General features: G+C 41.9%; 1 protein-coding gene across 3 annotated transcripts; it reads right to left on the bottom strand.

The window, feature by feature from the left end:
* Positions 1 to 116: 116 nt before the first annotated feature.
* Positions 117 to 26,544, bottom strand: RXYLT1 (ribitol xylosyltransferase 1). 3 transcript variants are annotated; one of them, XR_013231196.1, is made up of 7 exons: positions 26,334 to 26,543; positions 24,517 to 24,678; positions 22,150 to 22,252; positions 20,870 to 21,184; positions 20,353 to 20,523; positions 16,910 to 18,892; positions 117 to 525 (listed from the first exon to the last, which is right to left on the bottom strand). XR_013231196.1 is itself a non-coding variant. In XM_077338683.1 (6 exons), the coding sequence occupies exons 1-6, from the start codon at positions 26,473 to 26,475 to the stop codon at positions 18,472 to 18,474; spliced, it is 1,296 nt and encodes a 431-aa protein (XP_077194798.1). In that variant the 5' UTR covers positions 26,476 to 26,544; the 3' UTR covers positions 15,542 to 18,471. The 3 variants fall into 3 exon arrangements, 2 of the variants coding, with proteins under 2 accessions (XP_077194798.1, XP_077194797.1); XM_077338683.1 differs by lacking the exon at positions 117 to 525 and having other exon boundaries at positions 15,542 to 18,892; positions 24,517 to 24,660; positions 26,334 to 26,544; XM_077338682.1 differs by lacking the exon at positions 117 to 525 and having other exon boundaries at positions 15,542 to 18,892.
* Positions 26,545 to 26,850: the final 306 nt, after the last annotated feature.

The following is a 26,850-nucleotide window of genomic DNA, read 5'->3' as shown; positions in this document are numbered from 1 at the left end:
GATAAGCCACTTTGGGTCCCCCATCAGGGAGAGAAGTAGGAGACAAATAAATTAACACCACAATCCTAAGAACTGTTTCCTGGAAGGGAGCCCCATTGACTAGACCTGAGAATATTCTGAGTAGACCTGTATACAATGCCACTGTAAAATACAGATAAGTAGAAAAACTTTTATTTAAAAGAACATTGATTATTACATTAGGAGCAGCATCTCACATTCCAGACTGACTGGCTTGCTGAAAATATTTCCGTCCGAGGAACACAGATTTCTTGCTTCCCTTCTCCCGGTTCAGTCTTAAATGCTCCCTCTGGGGAACTGCAGTAAAGGAGGTCTGCCTAGGGGCATCTGAAAACTGTGCTTACCCACATCACTGAAATCTTCCAAGAGACCCAACCTGTGGTCCGGGAGGTGGGGGTGGGAAGGATATACATTTATTTCAAAATTGCTGTTTCACAACCATGATGAGTTCTTTGTTACTAACGGAGAAAAGCAGCTGCTGTTCCATTGCATATGTAAATCAAGCACCTAAAAAGAAACAAAGGATAAAATTAGTCTCCTTTGGTGATTTGTATATAAATAAATTATAGTACAATATTGCTAATTTGTGACTTGATGATTGTTTTATATGCTGTGTAAAAAGATTAATGCAAAGCATTAATCAAAAAAAAAATCCTGATTGCTCTTCCTGAATATCCCTTCACTGTATACATAAGAGTCTAAAGAGAAATGTAAGTGAAGTTCTGTCTCTATATAGAACTGGTAAGTATTAGAAGGAAGTCCAGAGGGATGTTTCAATAATCAGTAAAAGTACAAAACCCTGTTTTAATTTGGAGAGATGGGCAGGGCTTTGCTCACTGGTTATTTTCTAGTTTGTTTCTATACCCATTCTTAAAAATATGTTAAAGTTTTACCTAAAAACTGAATCCTATGTACCACTCAATTTTGTTCTATACATTCAGGACACAGAGAGTAAGTTCTGTTGATATCAGTAGAATTTATTTTTGAGTAAACATACATAGAATTGGTATCTCAGCAGAGAGAATGCAAACACTTAAAAATAACTTCAGGATGAGTGGGAAGAACACTGCATGATTCCTGCTTCCCTAAAAATAGATTTTTTCACATACAAAACATGTCAGAAAAGGGTTAATTCTAGCTGTTTTCCCCCCTAGTGGTATAGTTCAGGAACAGCTGAATTCTGGTGATTCTGCTGAATATATAAACTGCCTTGTGCTGCTTTTAGACTTCACCATCATGCTGAATGGGACCATCCTATAGCTCACTTAAGGATCTTTTTGTTGAAAGCAATAGATCAGTAGTCAATGTGTGTTGTTGCCTTATCTCTGTTATAAAAGAAGGATCCTCCAGGTTCCCCAAGGAACTGATCCCAGTTTCTAATGGATCAGACTATTTGCATATTATATAACTTGGTCTAGAAGCCCTAACTACAAGTTTTCAAGAAGTCATTATATAAAACCAACTCCTGGTTCTCCCTCCCAGACACCATCAGATGGCCTCTCCTGCAAATACAAGGGCTTTTTAATCCTTTTGTATATTATTTACCACAAAACTGAGATAATTTCATTGCAAATATAGGGTAATACAGGTATATTAAAATTCTGAATCTCAAAGCTAAGATTTTACTAATGTGAAAATTTGGGAACTGTTTGTTGTACAGAGGTCAAGAAAGATAGATTCAGGAGAGTGTAATGGTTAGCAATGCCAGATTCTAATCTGGCAAGCCAGATTTGATTCTCCATTTCTCAACATGACAGCCAGCTGGATGACCGTGGGCTAGTCATAGTCCTGTTAGAGCTGTTCTGACCGAGCAGTAATATCAGGGCTCTCTCAGCCTCACCTACTTCATAGGGTGTCTGTTGTGGGGAGAGGAAAGGGAAGGCGATTGTAAGCCATTTTGAGAGTCCTTTGGGTAGAGAAAAGTGGCATATAAGAACCAACTCTTCTAGCTGTGTTAGTCTGAAATAGCAGAACAAAGTTTGCATCCAGTGGCATCTTTAAGACCAACAAAGTTTTATTCAAGGTGTGAGCTTTCATGTTCATGCACACTTCTTCAGACAGTGAAATAGAAATCACTAGACTTCATATATAAGAGAGTAAATTAGCAATAAATTAGTAAACAACATCATGAAAAAATCTTTAGCAGTGGGCTCACTGTTATAATAACTCGCTAAGGGCTGAGTGGGTGGAGAATGGGCATGACCTGTCCAAGGCAGGGCCCAATCAGGACACGCAAAGCACATTCTGATTGTTCCCTACCACGCACGGCCCTGCCACGGACAGTGCAAGCTTAGCAATCTACTCAGAAGGCTAGTCCTAGGATGGTACTGCAAGAGATCTCCCATCTTGTGATGGCTTTAAAAGGACTTCTCTTTTTGTGACTCCTGACTACATGTAAAGAGAAAGATGGTGAGGGGGGGGGGGTCTCTCAACTGTCTGTATTTATATTTGCTTCAGAACTTTTGGCATCTAGGGAGAGTGCATGATAATTCGGTCTCAGACAAGAACTTACACAACCTGTTTTGGCTTGCAATCTGATTATATGCTTCTCTGCTATTATCCCACTTTATAGAGGGTTTAACATTATCAAGTCTAACAGTCACATCTGTAGGTACATAAACCTTTTCAAACATGCACTGAAGACCATACAACTATTCCTATGTGCAAGTCATAACAGATCCAATAATTAACTATTAGGCCTTGTCTTTTACTTACTCATTATGCCTCCCCTAAAGGATAAAAAATCTTTGATTAGTAGTTTCCTAACTTCTCATTCCCAACATCATTGTACTAATGTTTCTGAAACTTGAAAATGACCAACATTCTGAATATATAAAGTCCATGGCAATTTAATAATTCACTTTATTATGGTTTTATTATTAATAAATTATATAGCACTTCACATTTGCAAAGTACCAGAAAAATCTCTGCCCCTCTTCAGAGCCATAATTATCATAAATTTCAAGTGGTCACAGGGGCAGGGGAGGGAGCAAGGGTGAAGTGAAGAAAAAAAACAGTACATGACTGGAGAAAGAAAAGGCCACAGCTTTTTGCTGAGTACAACCACAGGAGTAATGGTGTAGCAAAGAGTTGAATCCAGCATCAGGTGACCTGCCTGCCAATATCACCCTATTTTCCCAGTCCACCTGCTGGGGGAGTCCACGTGGCATTGCAAGCCCCAGGATCACAAATGGGCGCAAGCCATTGCATGGTTCTCTTGCCATCTAGTGAGACACAGCCAGTAACCCTCAGGTAGGCATGCTGCTCTATGGCTCCTCCCCCCCCAAGACCCTTTAAGGGAGTCTCTAAAATGGGGGACATGGACACTCAGGCATAACCTCTCCCCAAATGAATCTGATGCAATGCCCAAACCAAGAAGCAGGCAAGCCATCCTGCTCCCACCAAAGCTTCTATGATTGCAGCAAACAAAGCAGACCATCACAAATGCTATGAAGCCAGGTGTTTAGCCACCATTTTAAGAGGTAAACCCCATCAAGCCTAAAGAGGGCTGTCCGCCTGAAGGATGCCATATAAGAAAGCCACCAGCTGCTTTGATCGATGCCTGAAAGGTGTCTTTTCTTCTAACAATGCCACCCCTGTCTGCTGTTGAGGGTCAGTTGCAGGGCAGTGGGAACTCTGCAGAAGAAATGTGTCATGCCTGTACCTGTTGCACCCCTGACTGAGCCCCCAGAGGGTGCTCTGGAGGCTGGAGATCATTCAGGTGCACTGCCTGGGCCAAGCACTTTCCCGGCACTGCCTGGAGACCTGGCCAGCAAAGATTGTGCTGAGGATCAGGACCAGCCCAATCTCAATGACAAGCAGCTAAGTCCCAGCCAAGCTACTACCCAGCCCTATGTGCCAGCTTATGTGAAGCCATGGGACAAGACCCCATCTAGACCAGAGGACTCCCCAGAGTGGAAGTGATGTGTGTAAATCTGACAGGTGGCAGATCAGCTTGACTGTCTAGATGGGGTCCAGGTAAAGCTCCTTCCTTAGATGAGGATTAGGCCCAGCTGCAAGTCCTCCATTTGGAGGGTGTTCAACCTAGCTTTGGTGTACTTAAGGAGAATCTTGAGACAAGGTTATCAATGGGTGCAACACGTATGTTCCCTCCCCGTCAACCTTGATACTCGGTGTTCTGGCTCACTATGGCGAAGTGACTCCTGGTTCCTGACTTTGGATTTGGCTTCTGACTACAATCCCAGCTTCTGACTTCGACTATGGCTTCTGACTAAGTACCTGGCTCATGATTTTGGCTTTGGTTGATGACTTCATCCTTGGCTCCTGACATTGGTTTGTTTCTCTACACCATTCCTGGCTCTTGACTCTGGGCCGGCTTTCAACTCTGCTTTCAGCTACTCGACCATGGTATGGCTTCAACCCTCTCTCTGACAAATAACCCTGGCCCAGCTTTGACTTAATTTCTCACCCCCACCCTCCTTCGTGACCTGTCTCCCTTGGTTTTGACTCTTTGGACTGGACTTCGGCTTGGAGTTGATGTCTTTGATTTGGTCTCAGCTTCCCGGCTGAGTGTGTATTTAACCAGGACCTGGTGTGTTGCCTGGCAGGGCAGCACAAATAGCTAAGCAGTGAGAGCTCAGCACCAGCAGAATCCAAACAGAGTGAAAAGGAAGGGTATGCTGGTCAAGACTCATGACTTGAATGGTCTGCAGAATCATCTCAGTCTTGTAGCTGGTCCCAGCCTCCCAGGTTAGGACTGGCTGAGGGAACTAGGATTGTTAGAGCACCAGAGACACCTGCAGAACAACAAAGGCAGCATTTAAGAAGTGAGTTGCAGATTAAAAGGTATAGCACCCTGTTAGCGGCGTGGTGCCATTTGCTTGAGATTGATGAGTCTTCTCAGGATGAAAGCTATTGTCTCTGTGAAGAACAATTTAAGGGGGCTTTGGTGACAGACATTGATGCAACCTTACTGATGCTGCCTTACTGATACCTTCTTTGTTCAACTCCTAGATTCTGACCTTGGACCAGACCTTGACTCTTAAACTGTCCTTGGCTGCCTGCTGTTGAACTCCCAGTTTTGACTCAGCTCTCTTTGACACTGCATAGTGTAAGTTGAATCCAGAAACACTGCTCCCTCCCTCTGCTTTTTCCCAGCCAGCAACTCCTGCTGAAACTTGACACCACCGGACTGCAGCCTGAACCAGCACATCTGGTGAAATAGCCACTAGCACAGTTTCAGCAACGCCAACCATATAAACCTTTAGTGGTAGTCTGAAGATGAGAGCCCATTAATCTGCAGCCATGATAATGGCAGGATCAGTCCTTTTTTGGCCCAGAGTATTGTTTTCACCAAGCCCCTGCAGCAGCCGGACTAACATGGACCAGAGAGAAGCCTCTGCATTCCTTGTCTGCCTTGAGATCAGCCCTCCTCTGGCCAGCCCCAGAGAAGCTGACTGTCTGGGCTTGCTGCAGGACCCAGCCTACCAGGCTCCTGGAAAAACTGTCCCTCAGCTCACTCCCATCCCAAACCCTCAAGCATGACCCCCAGGTAAGTCCAGGACCATTGTGTGTTCTCATTCCTCTTCACGACCATCTAAGAAGGTCATGGATATCTTCTATCTTTTACAGAAAGGAGAGCTTTGCTCTAGGCTACACAATAGGATTTGAATTTGGGAGTTTGTCCAAGGTTCTGTCCCCTTGTATGCCTTTGATCTCTTGTTAGGTTGGATGATTCTCTTTTACATAGTAAAAAGCATTTGATAGTAGAGTTTTTAAAGTACCTACAGAACAGGATACAAATAGGTTAACTGCTGCAAGGAACAGATTCTGAAAATTACTAATATCAAATCTTTTGACCAGCTTCAGTAGGAGGAAATGAGATGCATAGATGTGCTTGGATCCTGCCCAAAATTTCTACTGATGGAAAGATTTCTACTAGCAGAGTACAGCTTCTCTTTCCCTCCCCCCTCCCCTTGCTGCAGTCCAGAATACATCCTCATGCCACTCCTGGGGGCCAAGGGGCTCCCAGAAACAGCAAGAGGGGAGAAGTCAGTTAAAATCTGTCTCCATATATGTACAGAAATGATCAGCAGGATCTAATTCAAACAGTATTTGCCCCTGAATAAAGAGCAACTTCTTTAAGTGTGTATAGGATGTGTTGACACAGCTGAAGACAGACAGATGGCTGAGGCCCAGGCAAAATCTATCTCCTGCACGCTGCTGACTCTAATGTCATGGGAAAGCCCCTACCTCAGCAATCTTTGTGACTGCAGATACAGACAGTAGGCTTCACAGAAGTCTGTAGGAGTTGACTATGTGCATTGAAAAAAGGAGAGTGGACCACACAGGAAGCCCAGCCTAACAAAGACACATAGCCTAAACTGGCATTTATGTTTATGATTTAAAAATGACCCATTTGAAACTCTGACTGAGGCTGTTCAACTCAAGCTATTGAATTTAGATTTCTTTATAGGCCATTTAACACAAAAACTTCCAATGTGCTTGTGTGCTGGAAGCTCAGATGCAGTCGCCCCTGGTAGACAGTCATGCATATTTTCTGCTCTTCTGGCCACTGGTGGTTATGGTTTGGAAAAGTTGGCAACACATAAATGACAGTGGCAACCCAACTATGATGGTGGGTGAGGTTAAAGGAGAATTGGAGTCCAGAGACCCCAAAAATAGCTGCAGTGGTATACTCATTTATGCTTTGTGATTTATATAGTACTAAACTTTGGTTCCCCCTTCAAGGATCGCTGCCTTGTTGTGGCAAGGGGGCTTGCGTAGTTCAGTGAAGCTATGAGCTATACCGTGCAGGGCCACCCAAGACGGACAGGTCACAGCTGAGAGCTCTGACAAAAGGTGATCCACTGGAGAAGGAAATGGCAAACCACTCCAGTATCTTTGCCATGAAAACTCTATGGACAGTTCCAAAAGGCAAAACGTTATGACGCCGGAAGATGAGCCCCTCAGGTCGGAAGGTGTCCAATATGCTACTGGGGATGAGCAGACAGCTAGTACGAGTAGCGCCAGAATGAATGAAGCGACTGGGCCAAAGCCGAAAGGACACTCAGTTGTGGAAGTAACTGATGGCGAAAAGACAGTCGGATGCTGTAAAGATTTTTATTCCATAGGAACCTGGAATGTCAGATCCATGAATCAAGGCAAGCTGGACGTGGTTAAACAAGAAATGTCAAGACTGAACATTGACATTTTAGGAATCAGTGAACTAAAATGGACAGGAATGGGTGAATTTAATTCAGATGACCATCAAGTATACTACTGTGGACAAGAATCTCGCAGAAGAAATGGAGTAGCCTTCATAATCAATAAGAGAGTAGGAAAATCAGGGGCTTTTTGCACGCCTTCAAAATCGCACAATGGTTGCCAATTGAAAACGCTACTGATTTGCCGTTATGCACAACGTCGTTGACAATCTGCCACACACCTGAAAACGATCTGCAAAAAGCGCTTCCTTGTAGCGCTTTCAGGGAAATCCCCAAAAGTGGATTCACCCTCCGGAAAGCGCTACACTCCTGCAACCAATCTGCAACACTAGCGAAAAAGACCTGTGCGTTAACATTGTTGCGGTTTCTACAAAGTCCCTCCCCCTGGTTCTCTCCTCTGATCTTCCGGCAAAGCGATCGCCATTTTTTTTTTCTCCGAGCGAGCGGGGATGAACGCACCAGCGAGCCTCTGTTTAGAGGCTTCCCCGGCTTCAGTCCCTCCCCTTCAGTCACTAAGCACAAACAAGAGAAGCCCGTTTGCTGATGTATTTTCCCTTTATTTTTTACACATTCATTCAGCCAAAAATCGGGCCCGTGAGAGGGGGGGGGTTCACTCGGAGGGAGCGTGGCAACGAATAAATGACAGCTCAAACACACCAGGCAGCTGGATGGGTCTCTCCATTGCAACGAATCAACACAGATTCGTTGCAATGGGTCTGTTTTTTTTTTTTTTAAACTTTCTAAAAGGGAAAGGGGCTGTTTGGGAGCATGCTAACGGCTGCCCATTGGCTGCTTGACGGCCAGGGGCGGGACGAGCTTGGCAAGAGCGCTTCCTTTCTAGCGATTTTTGCCGAGACCGGAAGCCTGTGGGAAACGCTACAAAACGCAACTGGATTCCACTACAAAGGCAGGTATGCATAACGACGAATTCCACTATTTTAAATGGCGATTTTTCATTCAGCAACCAATTTGCTACAAAGATCCCGGTGTGAAAAGCCCCTCAGTCTTGGGATACAATCCCCAAAATGACAGAATGATCTCAGTTCGAATCCAAGGCAAACCATTCAACATCACAGTGATCCAGGTCTATGCCCCAACCACTGCTGCTGAAGAGGATGAAGTTGATCAGTTCTATGAAGCCCTACAACACCTTCTAGAAGCAACACCAAAAAATGATGTGCTTATCATCATGGGGGATTGGAATGCTAAAGTAGGAAGCCAAAAGATAACCGGGATAACAGGCAAGTTTGGCCTTGGAGTACAAAATGAAGCAAGGCACAGGCTGGTAGAATTTTGTCAAGAGAATACAATGGTCATAGCAAACACTCTTTTCCAACAACCCAAGAGACGACTCTACACATGGACATCACCAGACGGTCAACACAGAAATCAGATTGACTATGTACTCTGCAGCCAAAGATGGAAAAGTTCTATCCAGTCAATAAAAACAAGACCAGGAGCTGATTGTGGTTCAGATCATGAGCTTCCTGTTGCAAAATTTAGGCTTAAATTGAAGAAAGTAGGGGAAACCACTAGGCCACTCAGGTATGAACTAAATCATATCCCCAACGTATACACAGTAGAGGTGACAAATAGATTTAAGGAATTAGATCTGATGGACAGAGTGCCTGAAGAACTATGGACGGAGGTTCGCGACATTGTACAAGAGGTAGCAACTAAAACCATTCCAAAGAAAAAGAAATGCAAGAAATCAAAATGGCTGTCTGAGGAAGCTTTACAAATAGCTAAGGAGAGAAGGGAAGTGAAAGGCAAGGGAGAAAGAGAAAGATACACCCAATTGAATGCAGAATTCCAGAGAAAAGCTAGAAGAGATAAGAATACCTTCTTAAATGAACAGTGCAAACAAATAGAAGAAAACAATAGAATGGGGAGGACCAGAGATCTTTTCAAGAAAATTGGAGATATGAAGAGAACGTTTCATGCAAAGTTGAGTATGATAAGGGACCAAAATGGTAGGGACCTCACAGAAGCAGAAGAGATTAAACAAAGGTGGCAAAATTATACAGAAGAACTATACAAGAGCGAGCTTAACATCCCTGATGACCACAGTGGGGTAGTTACTGACCTGGAGCCAGACATCCTGGAATGTGAAGTCAAATGGGCCTTAGGAAGTCTGAGCAATAATAAAGCTAGTGGTGGTGACAGCATTCCAGTTGAACTATTCAAAATCTTAAAGGACGATGCAGTAAAAGTGCTACACTCAATATGCCAGCAAATTTGGAAAACTCAACAATGGCCACAGGATTGGAAAAGGTCAGTTTACATTCCAATCCCAAAGAAGGGCAATGCCAAAGAATGTTCAAACTACCGCACCATTGCACTAATTTCTCATGCTAGCAAAGTTATGCTCAAAATCCTACAAGCTAGGCTCCAGCAATATGTGGACCGAGAACTTCCAGAAGTAAAGGCAGGATTTTGAAGAGGCAGAGGAACTAGAGATCAAATTGCCAACATATGCTGGATCATGGAGAAAGCCAGGGAGTTCCAGAAGAACATCTACTGCTGCTTCATTGACTATGCTAAAGCCTTTGATTGTGTGGAGCACAACAAATTGTGGCAAGTTCTTAAAGAGATGGGAATACCAGAGCATCTTATTTGTCTCTTGAGAAATTTATATGCAGGTCAAGAAACAACAGTGAGAACTGAACATGGAATCACTGACTGGTTCAAAATTGAGAAAGGAGTTCGGCAAGGCTGTATACTGTCGCCTTGCCTATTTAACTTGTATGCAGAGTACATCATGAGAAATGCAGGATTAGAGGAGTCACAAATTGGGATCAAGATTGCAGGGAGAAATATTAACAACCTCAGATATGCAGATGATACCACTCTAATGGCAGAAAGTGAAGAGGAACTAAAGAGCCTGTTGATGCGGGTGAAGGAGGAGAGTGCAAAAGTTGGCTTGAAACTCAACATCAAGAAAACAAAGATCATGGCATCCGGCCCTCTCAATTCATGGCAAATAGATGGGGAAGAAATGGAGATAGTGACAGATTTTATTTTCCTGGGCTCCAAGATCACTGCAGATGGGGACTGCAGCAAAGAAATTAAAAGACGCTTGCTCCTGGGGAGGAAAGCTATGGCAAATCTAGACAGCATCCTAAAAAGCAGAGACATCACCCTGCCAACAAAAGTGCATTTAGTCAAGGCTATGGTATTCCCAGTTGCAATGTATGGCTGCGAAAGTTGGACCATAAGGAAGGCCGAGCGTCAAAGAATTGAGGCTTTTGAACTCTGGTGCTGGAGAAGACTCTTGCGAGTCCCTTGGACTGCAAGGCGAACAAACCGGTCAGTCCTAGAGGAGATCAGCCCTGACTGCTCTTTAGAAGGCCCGATCCTGAAGATGAAACTCAAATACTTTGGCCACCTCATGAGAAGGAAGGACTCCCTGGAGAAGAGCCTAATGCTGGGAGCGATCGAGGGCAAAAGAAGAAGGGGACGACAGAGAATGAGGTGGCTGGATGGAGTCACTGAAGCAGTAGGTGCAAACTTTAATGGACTCCACGGAATGGTAGAGGACAGGAAGGCCTGGAGGATCATTGTCCATGGGGTCGCGATGGGTCGGACACGACTTCGCACATAATAACAACAAACTTTGGTTACTCCTCTATATTTGCATTGCATTTATTTGTTGCTGCTTGAAATTATTTTGAAAGTGACACACTACTTAGTAAAATTGATGTTCAGGATACTTTTTATCAAGGAGAGTGAGTTGATTAGAATTTATATTCCATCATTTATGGATGGTTTTGTCTGTCTGACATCATTTACACCTTCAGGGTGATAGTTTGGAGGTCACCTTGATACAGGATAGGAGGGTATAGCTGAGTAGTGGATGGAATCCAAGCTGAGCTAATTTGCTTTATTGCACCAAATAATGATGAGGTTTCTGTGCTTATTAAAACACCAGAAGCCACCAAAAAGGGTGGTGCAACAAAGAAAGTTGGAATATACAGAGTAAGATATATTGATCCAGAATTTGTTTATAGGGTATTAATTGAAATGTGTATATTGAGTGCCTCGTGTAATAATGCTAATAAGGATTTTACGATTTTTCATTCAATTGTCCTTAAGGACTGTACAGCTTGAAATACTTCATGGGGTTTGAAAAATGTTATTGGAACATTCCTTTCCTTTTTTTTATCCTCTGAAGTCCTCTGATGATACCATTTACCCCAACCATTACATGAAGTCATCCATTTCCATGTCCTAATTCTATTATCATGCATCATAAATTAGTAAAAATTGTAGGAAGTATGGATTACAGTGTTCTGTGTAGAATTTCAATAGGTTTAGATTGAAATAACTCTGCATAAGGTCACACTGTTAAAATGCTTAATTGTGTCGGGATAGTATTTTATGCCTAGATTTCACATGCCACAGCTCCCTCACGTGGCCATGTCTGAAAGGTCTAGAGAAACCACACCCCTGTAAAGAATAAAATCAAATTGGATGAAATTAGGCTTCACTAGTGTGCATGTAGTTTTTTTTCTGTGTTTGTACATAAGTGAAAGTCATATATAAGTTTACAGATCTTGAAAATCCCATTGTTTCTTAAGAAGCATTGACTGGAACATGATGCATTCGTTTAAAGGTGTACTTTTATATTTAATGCCAGTATGGTGCAGTGTTTAGAGTGCTGGATGGGGATCTGGGAGATTCAGGTTTGGATCCCCACTTGGCCATGGAAGCTTATTGGATGACCTTGGGTCAGTCACACACTCTCAGCCTTACTGAGAGTCACACACACATCCCAGAGTTACTGTAAGGATAAAATGGATGAGAGGAGAATTCTACAAGCTGCTTTGGGTCCCCACAAGAGAGAAAGGTGGAGTGTAGGAAAAGTAAAATAAACAAAGCATGCTTCCTCAAATTGAAGCATTTTCTTTATTTATCATCATATATATATACTAGTATTCAAGCCCGCTGTAAAATAAATACAGCGGGCGCTAGGCATGGGAGCCCCTGGCAGTCGCGCGGAGCGTGGCTGCGGGGGGCTCCCTTGGCCGGCGGCCTGACGCGGCGAGAGGCGCTTCATGCCTCTCGCCGCGTCAGGCCACTGGGAAAGGAGCAACCGGCGGGGACTCGGAGGGACCAATCAGCAGGCACTTTGTGCCTGCCGATTGGTCCCTCCAGTAGTCTGTCCAGAGGAAGGGGCCAATCGGCACCCTTCCTCATCACGGACACATCCCGCCTCCCAAGCCCTTACCCTTTTATTTAGTCTGCGGCGCCGCAGGCTGTGTTAAGATTGTTATATTGATTCTTGGGTTGTTATGCCAGCTTCTAATTTGCAGATCTTTGCATATTGCCCTGTGTGTCTGAAGTGGCATGGATGTTTGTTTTAATAAGGCCACAGGTAGTAGTTGAAGTAGATTAAATGTTTGTGATCTGTAACTGCCTTTTGGCTGCTGGTGTTTAGTTCCCACAAGTTCTGGTTATGGATCTGCACATTTCTTCATCCAACAAAGTCAGGCCACTAGAATGTATCAATTGTTTTATCTTTTACAGTATTTCTTATATTACTGTACATTTATATTAACTAGGGATGTGCATTTGGATACTTCTGTTTCAATCACATATTGGATATCCATGGAATTACATTCAGGTATCCACATATTTGGAATTCTTGGGAGCACCAGATATTGATTCTCCAAAAAATTCCCCAAGAGTTCCAGAAATATTTGGGGATAGCCAAAAATATTTAGGGCTGGTATTTTATGTCTCCTGAGCTTGTTTTTCTTCAATTTGCAAGTTTTCCAAGCAGCACTGGAAACTGGACAAAGTTCTCAGAGCCCTGCTTATTAGGTAGAGAGGCATCTCTTGAAGAGGGGCTGTGAGTTAGTGGTAGAGCATTTGCTTGGCATGTGGAAGGTCTCCGGTTCACTAGTGTCTGCCCTAGAAGGTGTGGCATGTGTCATGAAAGTCCTCTTGGGGAGCTTCTGTCAGCCTCATCTTGATGACCTTGTTGGACCAATACTCTGATGCAATATCAAACACCTTTGTGTATTCACTGTACTGAGCTCAGTTTTTTGTCTTGGGCAGAATTAGTGGCCTCCACTGTTTTATCCCGAGAGTTTTGCCTCTGGTCACTACCCATAGGGTAAGCGTTTGATTTCAAGAGTTAGCAATCCTATCCTTGATATGAGACAATTTAGACACCTTACCCATTCCTCAGGACCAAACTTAGATAACTTAGATAAAATCCATTTGTTTCCTGTGTGTTTCCCATTCACATCTAAACTCGTATGTACATAAAAGGGGATCTGTAATAAAAAATTCTATTTCTAACAAAAGTAAAGCACATGAATAGAAAGGCAAAGAAGCTTCTATCTTGGAATCCTGCTGGTCTTTAATTGCTCCTGGACTTGAATCTTGCTCTTTTACTATAGACTAACAAATCTACCCACCTGAAACAAGTTAAAAAGTGGAACAAACAATTACATAATTCAAAGTAAGCACCCAAAGAACTATTTCAAATGCTATATTTTAAAACATTTTCTCTATTTATAGCCCAGCAAAAGGGGCTACTACGGTGCTATCAGACAACCTTTTCTGCTTGCACTTGGTGAGATAGGAATGATATAATAGCAGACTAAGGAAGGAAGAAAGACCTTTATTTTTAGCTTTTTGTGGTCAAAGTTTAACCTCAGGATCACCTTGAATAACTGCTGCACTCCTCCCAGCAGCTGCCTTGAGGCCTATGAAAAGGAATGGAGCCACAAAAGAGCCTTTTATATATATTTTAGAAAGGAAAGCTCAACTGTACCGCAAGAGGTTTCACCCTAAGATATTATTCTGTTCTTGCAAAGGGAAAGAAGAAACTTCAACTAACCAGGACATCCTTGGAGGAATACAATTGTAATATTGCCCCTGAAAAGGTGCATGCCAGTCTTCTTGTGGAAGGAGCTGACTTAAAATTGAGCTGAGGGAACTATGCCTGCCAAAACACGGCAGATAGCTACGTTTTAAAAATCATTGAGCTACCATTCAAATAGTTTTTAGCACAATTTTGAGCAGTGCCTGTGAGCTCCCACATCCTTTACTAACTGTAAAGTTGTGTGACTATAGTATTATTTTCTTGAACTACCATTCACCATGACCATCTCCTCCAGTACACCTTCACAATAACACAACACAATAACCGTTTTTTAGCATGAGCAAGAATCTTTCCCAGTGGATTGTTTAGATGGATATTCAAGTAAAAGAAAAACAATTTGTTTATATATCCCACTTCTCACTACTAAAAGGAGTCTCAAAGCAGCTTACTATTGCCTTCCCTCTCCCCACAACAGACATCCTGTGAGGTAGGTAGGGCTAAAAGAGCTCTGAGAAGACTGCTCTGTGAGAACAGCTCTAACAGGACAATGTGGCTGCATGTGGAGGAGAAAGGAATCAAACCCTACTCACCAGATTAGAAACTGCCACTCAACCACTTCACCAAGCTTGTATGTGATACATTATGTACTCGTAGGCCTGTGAGAACCTGATATGTGAAATAATGCTTCAAACAACTACAGTTGTAGAAGGCATATTTTACTAAAGTTTCAGGTAAAAAGAAGAAAAGAAAATGAAGAAAATAATATTCTCTCAATTCACTTCATTCATGACAATGAAGTCAATGGACTTAGAAAGGTACAGTTCTGTCTAGGATTGCATTGTGAATCTAGATGTTAAAATTTTTCCAAAGGAAACCTAGGAAGTTTTTCCATAGTTTAGATGCCCACCTGCCATGCTTTTTCCTCTAAGCTTCTTCATAATCTCTTTTTCTGCTTGTTATTTCTCCATTATTTTCTGAGAAATCACAAGGAAACAATGAGGAAATCATGGAAAGACAACAGAAACCAAGAGCATTAAGAAGTCTGGGGAAAATTTGCTGCAGGTCAATACACAAACCACCAGAAAACTTGTGGAAGACCTTTACTGGACCATCCTCAGCATGACTACTCAGAACTAAATCCAACAGATATCAATGAAGTTTGTTTCCTGGTCAATGTGTTTAGGATTGCAGCCTTAAAACATTCTTTAATAGTCTTATTTCAGAATAGTGTAATAGGAAATGAAGTACGAGTTTAAAAAAACAGGATATACTATTTTTTTTCTTTTAAAAGAAATATATTTTCATTTTTTAAAATTACAGGGTAACAACTTTGCCTCCAGTGCTGCTGACAAAGCGGTTAAATAACACTGCATGTAGTATTTAGTTGCATGTACTCTGTAATTTCCTCAAAATTAAGGGGTATTTTAAAACTTCCTGATATTAGGTTGTTCAAGTGCAGGAGAGCATGAAAAACCACAAAAGCCAAGATGGGGGCATATTCTATGCACTAAAACCTTTATAGCACTGTTTAAACAAACCCACAAAATGCTTTTCCCCAATACAAATATCAAAGGAATAAACATCCTATAATTCATATTTCACTTCAGACATAGCATAGCTTCATAGCATCAAATGTACAGAGATTAACATGTTTTACAAAAAGTGCATTTTAAAATATTATTTTAAATGAAAGCTTATTTCCTTTCAGCTTGGTTTTCAAACTAATATATTCTTAATAAGAGTTGATTTCCTTCATGACCACCCCCAAGTTTGCTCAAGAGGGCTGTTGTGTGGTAAGCTACTAATATCCACTGCTCACAAAACAAACCTCAGCATGTGCACTGATCAGCTCAGAGCATTTCAAAGGTCAAAATCCCCAGCCATCCTGACTAATCAAAAATAACAAACTCCGGCGATATACAGCTATACCACAAGAGTTCAAAAGAGACTTCAAACAAGCTAAGCATATCCCACCCTGTCACCATGTGGTCACACTCCACTCGGCCAAGGCCAAGTCCTCAGACCCCAATTAAGGGAGTGTCCATGAGATGGAAGAAGAGTTGGTTCTTATATGCTGCTTTTCTCTACCCAAAGAAGGCTCAAAGCGGCTTAGTCACCTTTCCTCTTTCCTCCCCCCACAACAATCTGTGAGGTGGGTGAGACTGAGAGAGCCTTGATATTACTGCTCGGTCAGAACAGCTTTATCAGTGCCATGGCGAGCCCAAGGTCACCCAGCTGGCTGCATGTGGGGGAGTACGGAATCGAACCCAGCATGCCAGATTAGACGTCTGCACTCCTAACCACTACACCAAAACAAGATTACAAAAACCAAAGAGTTGGATATTCTAACCTCCCTGCTAGGTAGGATTGCCACCACCTCTGAATGGTTCCTAGACTTCCAAGATCCAGAGGCAATTTTGGGGCCTATCAGGGATTTAAACAGGCATCTTAACTCTATCCAGAGGTAGGAGGCCACAATACAGAATGGTAGAGTAACACAGAGCAAGGCACAGGTTAAAAAGGTAAAGGTATCCCCTGTGCAAGCACCGGGTCATGTCTGACCCTTGGGGTGATGCCCTCTAGCGTTTTTATGGCAGACTCAATATGGGGTGGTTTGTCAGTGCCTTCCCCAGTCATTACCGTTTACCCCCCAGCAAGCTGGGTACTCATTTTACCGACCTCGGAAGGATGGAAGGCTGAGTCAACCCTGAGCTGGCTGCTGGGATCAAACTCCCATCCTCATGGGCAGAGCTTTCAGTCTGCATGTCTGCTGCCTTACCACTCTGCGCCACAAGAGGCACAGGTTACTGCTTAGCTTATTCAAGAAACAGACAAAAGTTATTTTGTTATATTAAGGTGTACTTACGGTAAATTGATATACTTGCAGTGCAAAAACATTGTTAAATATCTCTAACTAACGTGTTCTAGTTACAGAGGAGCAAGGAATGGCAAAGTTCATATGCAGAGTTTCAAAGTCCACAGTCCAAAGATACAGAATGGTCAAACCACATGCGACATACAGGTTGCAGGTACAGGAAACAGGTATGACAACAGTCTGACAAAATGGTTAACAAATTAAGTCCCTTTATGGTTTATTCCCACCTGGGATTCTAGGCACAAAATCCAATCAGGTCTATTTGCCAATTGATTAACAAACCAATAGAACTCCTGATGTCAAGCAGAGACTCAAGAAGAGCCAATCACAGGTCAAGAGTTGGCATACTGACTTCATCCAGCAAGAGGCCTAATTGGAAACATCTGCAACTCATTTACCTTATCTATGACAGCGCTTCTTGAACTAGCCTTCAAGGACACAGGTGTGGGTAATTGGCTAACACATACTTACACTGAAAAGAAAAAGGTCTTTTTGTAGCCTGCTCTGGCACTAGCAGGCCTGAACTAGAGATTTAAACAGAAGCAGAAACTGAAGTCATTTATATCTCCACAGGCTGACTTTGAATAAGTTATTTGCCTGCATCACACATCATGGGTAACAAAGATTCTTACACTGTGGGCAAAATGGAGTGAAAATTTCATAATGAGGATTTAGAACTAACTCAGTACCATAGCAACAAAACAGAGGAATTAAAATTGATATTTACTCTTTGACTACTATAAACTTGTTGTTCTATCCCGATCTAGTTCTGTTGCTGTGTATAGAATTATTGTTAAGATTCCCACATATATAATAGTGACAAAACGACAGTTTCAGGAAAGACAAGATTCCTTTAAGATGCTTACAACAAGAGATAAAGCACAGATTCCGAAGTTCTATTAATTTGTTTTACTTAACAAATTGTTGGAAACAATTTTCATTTTGCTCACTGACACTTGTTTCATATTTAAAAAACCAAATGGAAATCCCATACATTAAGGTAAATAATGTCCAGTAAGTAGCAGATATTAAAATTCACTAGAAGAGCAGAGATACACTGAAATACTTCCTTACTGAGGAGAAAATTCAACACTTCCATAATTTGCCTCAGGTATCAAAATCTCATGGGAAAGGTTTAAGTTATGCTTGTGTTCTTCCTGGGTGAGACCAGATCTTCTAAAATTGCCTCAATCCATTTTCAGACTATTATGTTTAACCTTTTCTCCTTGGCATGGGATAAAGAAAAACATCAGCATGAAATGCTGTTTAAAAGGTACTAGATTTATGAGGCAAAATCTCCCCACCACAAATAGTAAATAAAAGATACAGTAAAAGGAAATATCTCCTGAAAGTGTTTCCATAAACTGATATTTCACAAAGGGTTAGAGGAAGCTGGTTCTCGTGTAGCATTTCTATGATGCTGCCATAACTATTTTTTCATCAAAGAACATACCTGCACTTAGAAAAAAACTGCTGAGAAAAACTCAGATTTTTTAAAAACTAGCATAAATTCCCATTGAAAGGCCATAAGAAATGACATTTATGATTAACATTTAACCACTTTTATCCTTAAGGAAAAATGAATTTTCCAATGTACTAATAAATTTTTGTCTCATTTGTGCTTTGAAATGCCGATACCATTCCATGAGCTTTTTTCTTCTTTGAATCTTTTGTTGCAAAGTCATATTTTGCTCTTTTTCTAAAACAGCAGGAAGTTCTTCCCAGTTTTTAATAAATATAAAGGGTGCTCCCATAGTCTTTAATAATTGCAGTGGAGCACTGTAGTATACAGATGAATTTCCACAATTTCCTGGTGTCATTACATCTTCCACAACAGGAACAGACCCAAATGAACAAGCCTCATAAATTCTATAGCATTCTGTATTTACGCCCAAAGGGCACAACGTGAGATCACTCTGGAGCAATGCATCTTGATAGTTCCGAAGGCTTTCATTTGTTTCTTGCGGCCACCACCTAGGAACAGAAGAGGGGACTGAAAATATACTTCTCTTCAAATGCATTAGCCTCAGAGGCTTTAATCCTAAAACAGGTTCTAACAGTGCTATGGATTTCAGAAATAAGTATCTTAAGCAATTTCCAAATATTTAGAGAGAAGCAGACCTAGAGGGCAAAGAAATTCCACTAAGGTTGAGAGCACATTATGCCAAATTATGCACATATTCCATTTTTGGTCCTGGCTCAAGATTTCTGTGAAAGCTCTTCTACCACATGTTCCGTTTTGTTTGTTGGAATATGTTCTACATAATTTGTTGATGTACTATACTAGAACACACTGGCAACCTATGAACAGGTCTTTTCTATTATAGCCCCTTGGTTATGGAATCAGGAGCTTTAAGATCCTCATGATCCAGCTCCTGACTGCCTCTAAGGTAGCTTTACTGACTCAGCCATTTCTGCAAATCTTTGATTTTTAACTATGTTGGTTGCTGCCTACAGGTTAGAATAGATGGTGGGTAACCATGTTGGTCTGAAGCAGCACAACAAAACAAAATCAAAGTCTGAGAAAGAGTCCTTGCACTTGAAAGCCCATGCCTTGAATAAATCTTTGTTGGTTTAAAGGTGCCACTGGACTCTGATTTATTTTGTTTTTTAGATTAGGTTTTATTCTTAATACTTTTATTTTCTGTAACTCATTTTTGAAAATGTTTTGCTTGAAAAACAGGTATTTTCTAAATGATAGTAGTATCTCTTTATAATTTATTTACAGAGTTGCAAAGTTTTGGAACAGAATTTCAAATTGCTTACTGAATTTTATTTATTCATTTAAAACATTTTTATTTTGCCTTTGCACCCAATCAGCATCCACAAGATAGCAAACATAAAAACATTTACACGTTTGAACATTTATAAATACAGTTATAAAACTCAGTTAAAAACACACAATCAAACAACACTAGGAGGGCCAATGATCATTATTAGAGATGCATGGTATGTACCAGTCTGGTATTCAGATTCAGTACACATTAAGGAAACCCAATTTTTTTGTTCCATTATAATCAAAGTCCATGGATGTTTAGGGCTATGAAGGAACTGTCTCTTTGAGGGAAAGGCAATAAATTTGCAGCAAAACTGATGGTGCCTCTCCTCTAGAAACCACCCAAGTTTCAAAAAGATTAGACCAGTTGTCCAATTCTATGGACCCCAAATTAGGTGGCCCCACTATCCATTAGTTCCAATGGGGGGAGTGTTTAAAGGGATCACAGTGCCTTTACATTTCTGCAACAAGTTGAGGGTTTACCCAGAAGGCATTTAAAGGAACTGCAGTCTCTTTAAATGCCTTTTAACTTTGGCTATCCAGCAGTTTTTAAAATTCCCAACTTGTGGTTCTGCTGTCTCCTGAAAAATGGTGAATAAACTTTTTAAATAAATGAAAATATTGTCAACATTTTTTGGTTACAAACTATACTACTTACTCTTCTCTGGCTGAAATCCAACACATTTTATCAAGCTTGCTTTGCCACAGTACTTTCATTAGGGTCTCTCTGGAAGAGTTTTTATAAATGGTTCCTAAAAAGTTACACTGGTATAGCCGTGGATTGTAAAGCATTGACCAGCTTGGTTCAACGACAGGAAAATTTCTGTAACTATAATTATAAAGAAAAACAGCATACAGGACACCTTGTATACATCAAAAGAGAATATACTAGCTTATTGTTCATTCGGGGTATAATGAGCTATGCTTGATCTACAGTGAGATACTACACAAGGTTACACACTTCTAAAAGCATTAATGTCAGTGAGCTTAGAAGAACAAAATTCAGTTTAAGATTGCACTGTTAGTTGCTTGCGCACAGTTCCACTTACCAGTTTTTTCTCCCACCCTCTTCAACTTTCCCCATGTTCTCCCACTGTCAGGTTAGCACAAAGACATTATATAAAGGTAATAAGAATAATATTTTAAGAACATTCCTTAATTTATCAAACACTTACGTAGCTACTCCCAAAGGCCATTGGAAAATATCTTCTTCATTCACCAAGGGACTGTCATATACTAAGAACAGTAATTCCACAAATCCTCCATAGCTTTTTAAATAAGGATAAATCCATTCATTTTTGCACTGTTCATTTCCAAGCAACACAACTGCAATGTGCTGCAATTTGCGAGTCTGTATTAATGTTTGTGCATAATGCAGCCACTGAGTGGCGTAAGAGATCTTTCCTTCTTCTCTGCCATTCAGCACTAGAACCACATTGGCAGATTCTACTGAGAAGTACCCAGGGACTACAGATGGACCTGTGATGAAGCTGTGAAAAACAGAAGCACAATCACAATTCTAAAAATACAACAGAACAGAGCAGATAGGCATTTCATATAAACACAGCCATTGTTTGACTGCTGCTCTTTCACTTGTGTTCTACTTGTTCTCTGAAACACAAAAACATTGTACAATTTCTCCAGCAGATATATAGTCTGCCAATGTCAATTCTTAATGGTCTAATCCTAAAATTTGCCATGCAGGCATAAATGCAGTGTGTATGTGGGGGTGGATATGTACCCGCTGCCGCATAGGCACATACCACATCATATTGCAAGCTAAACACTCTGGGGAGGTTTGCCCAAAGTTGCCTCCCTCCTTGCACGTGTGGATCTTTTCAACAGGAACCCAACCCAGGTGTCTATAACCCTGTTTTCCTCATTGCAATTTCTTTTGCCTCCCCTTCCTAATACTCTGTTATTTAGAATACATAGCACACTTTTCATACAACATCTGCTCTTCCTACTTCAGCAGGCACAGGGCAAACAATGCAAGAATCCTTCCTTTTGCAAGGCAATGAAAATTATGTTTGTAAAATTCCATTCATGTACAGAATTAACATTCATAAAACTATAAGGTGGATGTGGCATCATATCACTTCTCACTTTGGACCTTATTGCAGAGAAACATACAGGATTTCCCAATATCCAGGGGAGGAATAGAAATATTTGCTGGCCGAGAATTCTGCCTACTGTATAACAATCAATACGAATATACTGTAGGACCAGAACCAGCTACAGAAGTATTTACCTCCCTGTTTAAAACTGAAAACATTCTGTACAATTGTGTGTTTGGCATTCATGGTGTACATACTGAGATGCTTTATGTGTGGCCAGTCAATAAGATATTCTTTTATGGTTTTTAAACACTTTGAGCTCTGATAATAAATTGTTCACATTTTTCTATATTCAGTTTTATTCCTAACCTTTGTGGTTCTCATCATACAACTGGTACCTGAAGAATGATTTTCCTGCTTTTAGTCTTCCTTCTCTCCACTGGGCTGACACATCTGCAGGCTCCAGCAGACTTTCAAATATATGTTGCCATAGATAAAGGCCTACAAAAACATCACTGGCAATGTAATAATTAGGGACATAATAACTCTGTCATGACAAGAGAAAAGTCTGAACTAAAGCGACCTGAATCCAGGAAAACAGAAAGTTGACAAAGCAGCAAGGTAAAATAATGTCACCTTCTCAGCAAAACTACTCAGAGAATGGACATCACTGGCCATGCTGTTTTAGTGGTATTCCCTCCCACTACTGGTCTGGGCTGAAAAATTATCTTAGTGTTAAATCTCTTGACTTTAGAAATAACACAAAAGTCTTTGGAGCATCCTCTCCAAGAGAAGCAGTTAATAACTGACAAGAAACCTGATAGCAGAGTTGCCTTTCAATAGCCCAAGGCAGTCTCAGGCTTCTTGCCAGTGTCCCCTGCTGAATTCCCTAGTATTGAAGGAAGAGATCACCCAGAAGTTTCTGCATCATCAAAGGCCAGTACCAGAATGGCTGTGGGCTGAGCCTCTCCTGATCAAGACATGCAGCCCAAATTTCAGTCACATTGTGTTAACCTTAGGCCTTGCTCAGGATGCATAGCTCATGCTCAACACAGTGCTAGGAACTTGCATGCCACTTCTAATGTGGGTGCCACCCCAAGTCCTTTCAGGACTGAAGCGATAGAATCCTGGGGGCCTCTAAGGACACTGATGTCTTTGGACACTGGTCAGCACTGCAAAGCCAGAAGGATGATGAACTAGCTAGGTCTAGAAGTTGTGTCTCACAAACGGCAAAGGGGCCAAACACAACTATTGCACGTACCTGGGTAGACCAGTGAAGGGATTTAATTTTGCCCTGTTTCATGATTTGAAACATTCATGGCTTAATTACTTTCTGTGATTTTCTTACAAAAGAACAAATCTATAACTTCCACAGGGATATCTATTCTTTTTACTTCACAAGACTCAAGAGTAACATATTATAAATGCCACACACATAGAAAATATTTCAAAACAAGAAAGTTTTTTTAATGTCTTTCTAGAAAAAAAGGAGTTAAACTGAAAGTGTAGATTCAGGTGTGTAGCTGTCTTGGTCTGAAGCAACAGAATAAAGTTTTAGTCCATTGAAATCTGACGAAGTGTGCATACACATGAATAAAAGTTTGTTGGTCTTAGAGGTGCCACTGGACTCAAACTTTGTTCTAAAGACAGTGTAGGAGAGTTAGTAATTAGAGATTACATGGGAAGGTGTTTCCTACCATTCTTATCAGAAGGATAAATATTACTTTCCTCTAGGAAGCAACTCTCAGACCGTTTATGCACTGGAGGTTTCATGCCGGGCTGCAGGCTAGTGTTTTAGTCGTGGCAGGTTGCCCCACTTCTTCACGCACCCACATGGGGGAGCATTTGGACTTGTGCACCTCAATTGCCCCCAATTTGTGCTCCTGCATGGGAGCTGGGACAGTGAAGTTCCTAGTGCGTAAACGGTCTCTATAGCATGTGCTTTCAATGTTTAGATGCCATGCTAGAGATTAAAGGAAATCATACAAAAAAAATCTTTGAGATGTTCATACATGATATCAATAAAGTTATTTCTCTATTGTAATGTAGCTCAACAGCCCTTTTAGAACAGGAAAAGTTAGTTCCAGTTGGGGAAGCTGGGAAAGGAAAAGCCTAAGGAGGGGCATTCAACCTCTTCTCTGCTCCAAATAAACTCCCCAACTGGCATTTTCCCCCTGAAGAGTTTGAAATGCATGCTTGTGAAAGCAAACATACACAACTTGAAATGACACCAAGGAAGGCAGAAAACCTCTAAAGAAAACCAATCAGTTTATAACAAGACCAGATAATAGCACTAGCAGATAAATACAACAATTTCAAAAGCAACTAAAATGCTTTTTATTTTTATATTGTTGCTTTGACTCATGTTAGCTCTATAATAACAGATACAGCCGCATTCATTCACACCCACACACACACATTCAAAATTAAATTTAACTAGTTCAACATTTAATTATATGGGAATGCTAGATACATATATAGATATATATAGATATACACACACTATATATAGTATCCCATATAATTAAATTTTGAACAAGCAGAACAAATGCTATGCCTGATTACACAAGAGAAGTGATTATTAACACCCATATCCTAATGTTAACAGGATTTCCTTCTGGACAAGTGCACTTAAATCCTGAACATACTTATTAGGAAGTACAGTCTATTAACCTTAATAGGGCCTTTGTACTAAACATATTTTAGCTGAAATCCTAGGCAAAAATACTTAAGAAACAGCACTCATTTTAATTACATATACATACCAATAGCAGCTTTTCCCCAGATTTGCACTTTGAGGTCTGTTTGTTCCTGTTGCAGATTCTTCTCTTTTAAAAGCTGCAGACTATTTGCAGAGATCTGTAGCAAACTATTTTTCTCATCAACTTCCCAAGGGTTCCATTCTTCCACTTCCAAAATAAAATGGTCTGAGTATAAAATATATAGATTTTTTTTGCATGGTTTTCTTTCCAGATTACAGATCCAGTGTATACCTGATCATCCTTATCTATGGTTCCTATATATATATTTGTGAAATGTCCCAGTGGGTGGAGCATGTCCGGCCCGCCGAGATTGTCCAGACTCGAATCCGATCCAATCAGGGTGCAGCCAGCAAAGCTGAGCTTTCCCCAAGCTTTCATACAGAGGCTTGGAAAAACAAAACCGGTATGTGTGTGTGGGTTACGCTTCTCTTAGTAATCAGTGGCTTTGATAGCACTGGAGAGAACTTTGGACTTCAGCCTGGGTATAACTAGAGGACATCTGCACATATACAGACTGCACATATACAGACTGTATACAGTCAGTTCCTTGACATTTGATTAAGAACATGGTATCATTAGTACTCATGGTACCCTAGAATGTAGGGACTGAACTGAGACTAAATTAGCAATTTCCAGTCTGGGGGCTGTTCTTCCAGTCCCAGATCACTGATTCCAGTCCCAAGGGCTGCCACTCCAGTCCCAGCACACTCCAGTCCCAGCCAGTGTGGTATAACGGTTAAGAATGCCAGAGGAATATCTAGGAGACTCAGATTTGAATCCCAAAATTGTGCCATGGAAGCTTACTGGGTGGCCTTTGGCTAGTCATTTTCAGCCTCACAGAGTTGCAAGAATAAAATGAGAATGATGTAAGCTGCTTGGCAGTGCCATTGGGAAGAAAGGTGGGATTTTAATGAACTAAACACATAAATTATGCTACTCCAAGGACCATCATTCTACTCTGGGTGCTGCCATTTCCAGATCCAGAGCAGTTTAACTGTTTCCAGGGACTGTTGTTCCAGTCTCAGAACACTTAATGTTACCCCCAGAGGCCATCACCTTAGTCTCAGAGCACTGATGCCAGTTCCAGGAGCTCTCATTCCACTCAGGGGGCTGTCATTCCAGTCCCAGGAAACTTGTGCTAATCCCTGAGAATGTCATTCTGTGCTGGAGGCAGCCATTCAAGTTGCAGAACACTTTTACTCCCAGAGATTGTTATTCCACTGTGGGGATTCATTCTGGTCCAAGGACTGTCATTCTACATTCATTCTGCATTTTCATTGCAACTTTTGTGTGCTACAGCAAACTTCAAGAGAACTAGGGATGCCAGCCTCCATGTGGGCCCTGGGGATCCCATGGAATTACAGACCATCTCCAGATGGTTTCCCTGGTAAAAATGGATGCTGTGGAGATTGGACACTATGGCATTACACCTCACTGGGGTCTCTGTCCTCCCCAGGTTACACTCCCAAATCTCCAGGAGTCTCTCAGACTGGATCTAGCAACCCTACACCCTCACACCCCACCGGCACCCAGGGGGGAAGTGGCAACCCTAAACCCTGCGGGCATTTCCAACGCTTGTTATGTGTAGCAAGTCCTATTATTCCCAATGGGTAATCCTAACTTTTGTTTTAACACCGCCGCTCCCCCATGCCCACAGGGAACAGGAGAGGAGTCAGAATGCAGCGCCCGTAGAACAGCATAGCCGGGGATAAACACCTCTCTTTCTACAATGGCAGAGGAAAAGAACATGCGTGTTGTGTGTGTGTGTGGGGGGGGGGGAGGAATTATCAACAAGATGCTTTGAATCATGGCTGTGTTACCTCGCCCGTGTTTCTCCCTCTGGCTTGGCCGCGAAGCAGCAGAGCGGCGCGGTTTCAGAAAGACGCAGTAAGCGGCGTAGAGGGAAAAGAGTAAATAGGCACCGAGCAACGCGGAGCAGAGCCGCTTCCGAGTCAGCCGCATCCTTCAGGGCCCGCTGGGCGCCGCCATCTTGGTCGGGAGCAACTGGGCCTGCGCAGTGACGCTGGGAGGCGGTGCCCTGCCCGACCGCCCAAGGGAGGCGACGGACCGCTCTTGTCTCCGCCGTCTCGGCTGCTGCGCTCGCGGCGGGGGAGCTTTGTGGGCGCTACTCCGCTAGAACCAACGGGGAACGGGGTCGCCCGCGCCATGAGGATGCGAGTGAGAGGGGCGCGTGGCCCTCTTTTGACTTCTGCAGGCCGAGACAGGCGAGTGCTCGAGGGCATCGCCCCCGCCCCTGGTTTGGCTCGCCTTGTACTCTGGCGGAGGCGATGCAGATCTGGGGTGGTACTGCGTATCGTCTGGCGTTCACCTTGAACC

Source organism: Paroedura picta, chromosome 5 (assembly GCF_049243985.1).
Source record: "Paroedura picta isolate Pp20150507F chromosome 5, Ppicta_v3.0, whole genome shotgun sequence".
NCBI lineage: Eukaryota > Metazoa > Chordata > Lepidosauria > Squamata > Gekkonidae > Paroedura > Paroedura picta.
The sequence above is the reverse complement of the archived record's forward strand: the minus strand, read 5'-3'. Positions and strand labels throughout refer to the sequence as shown.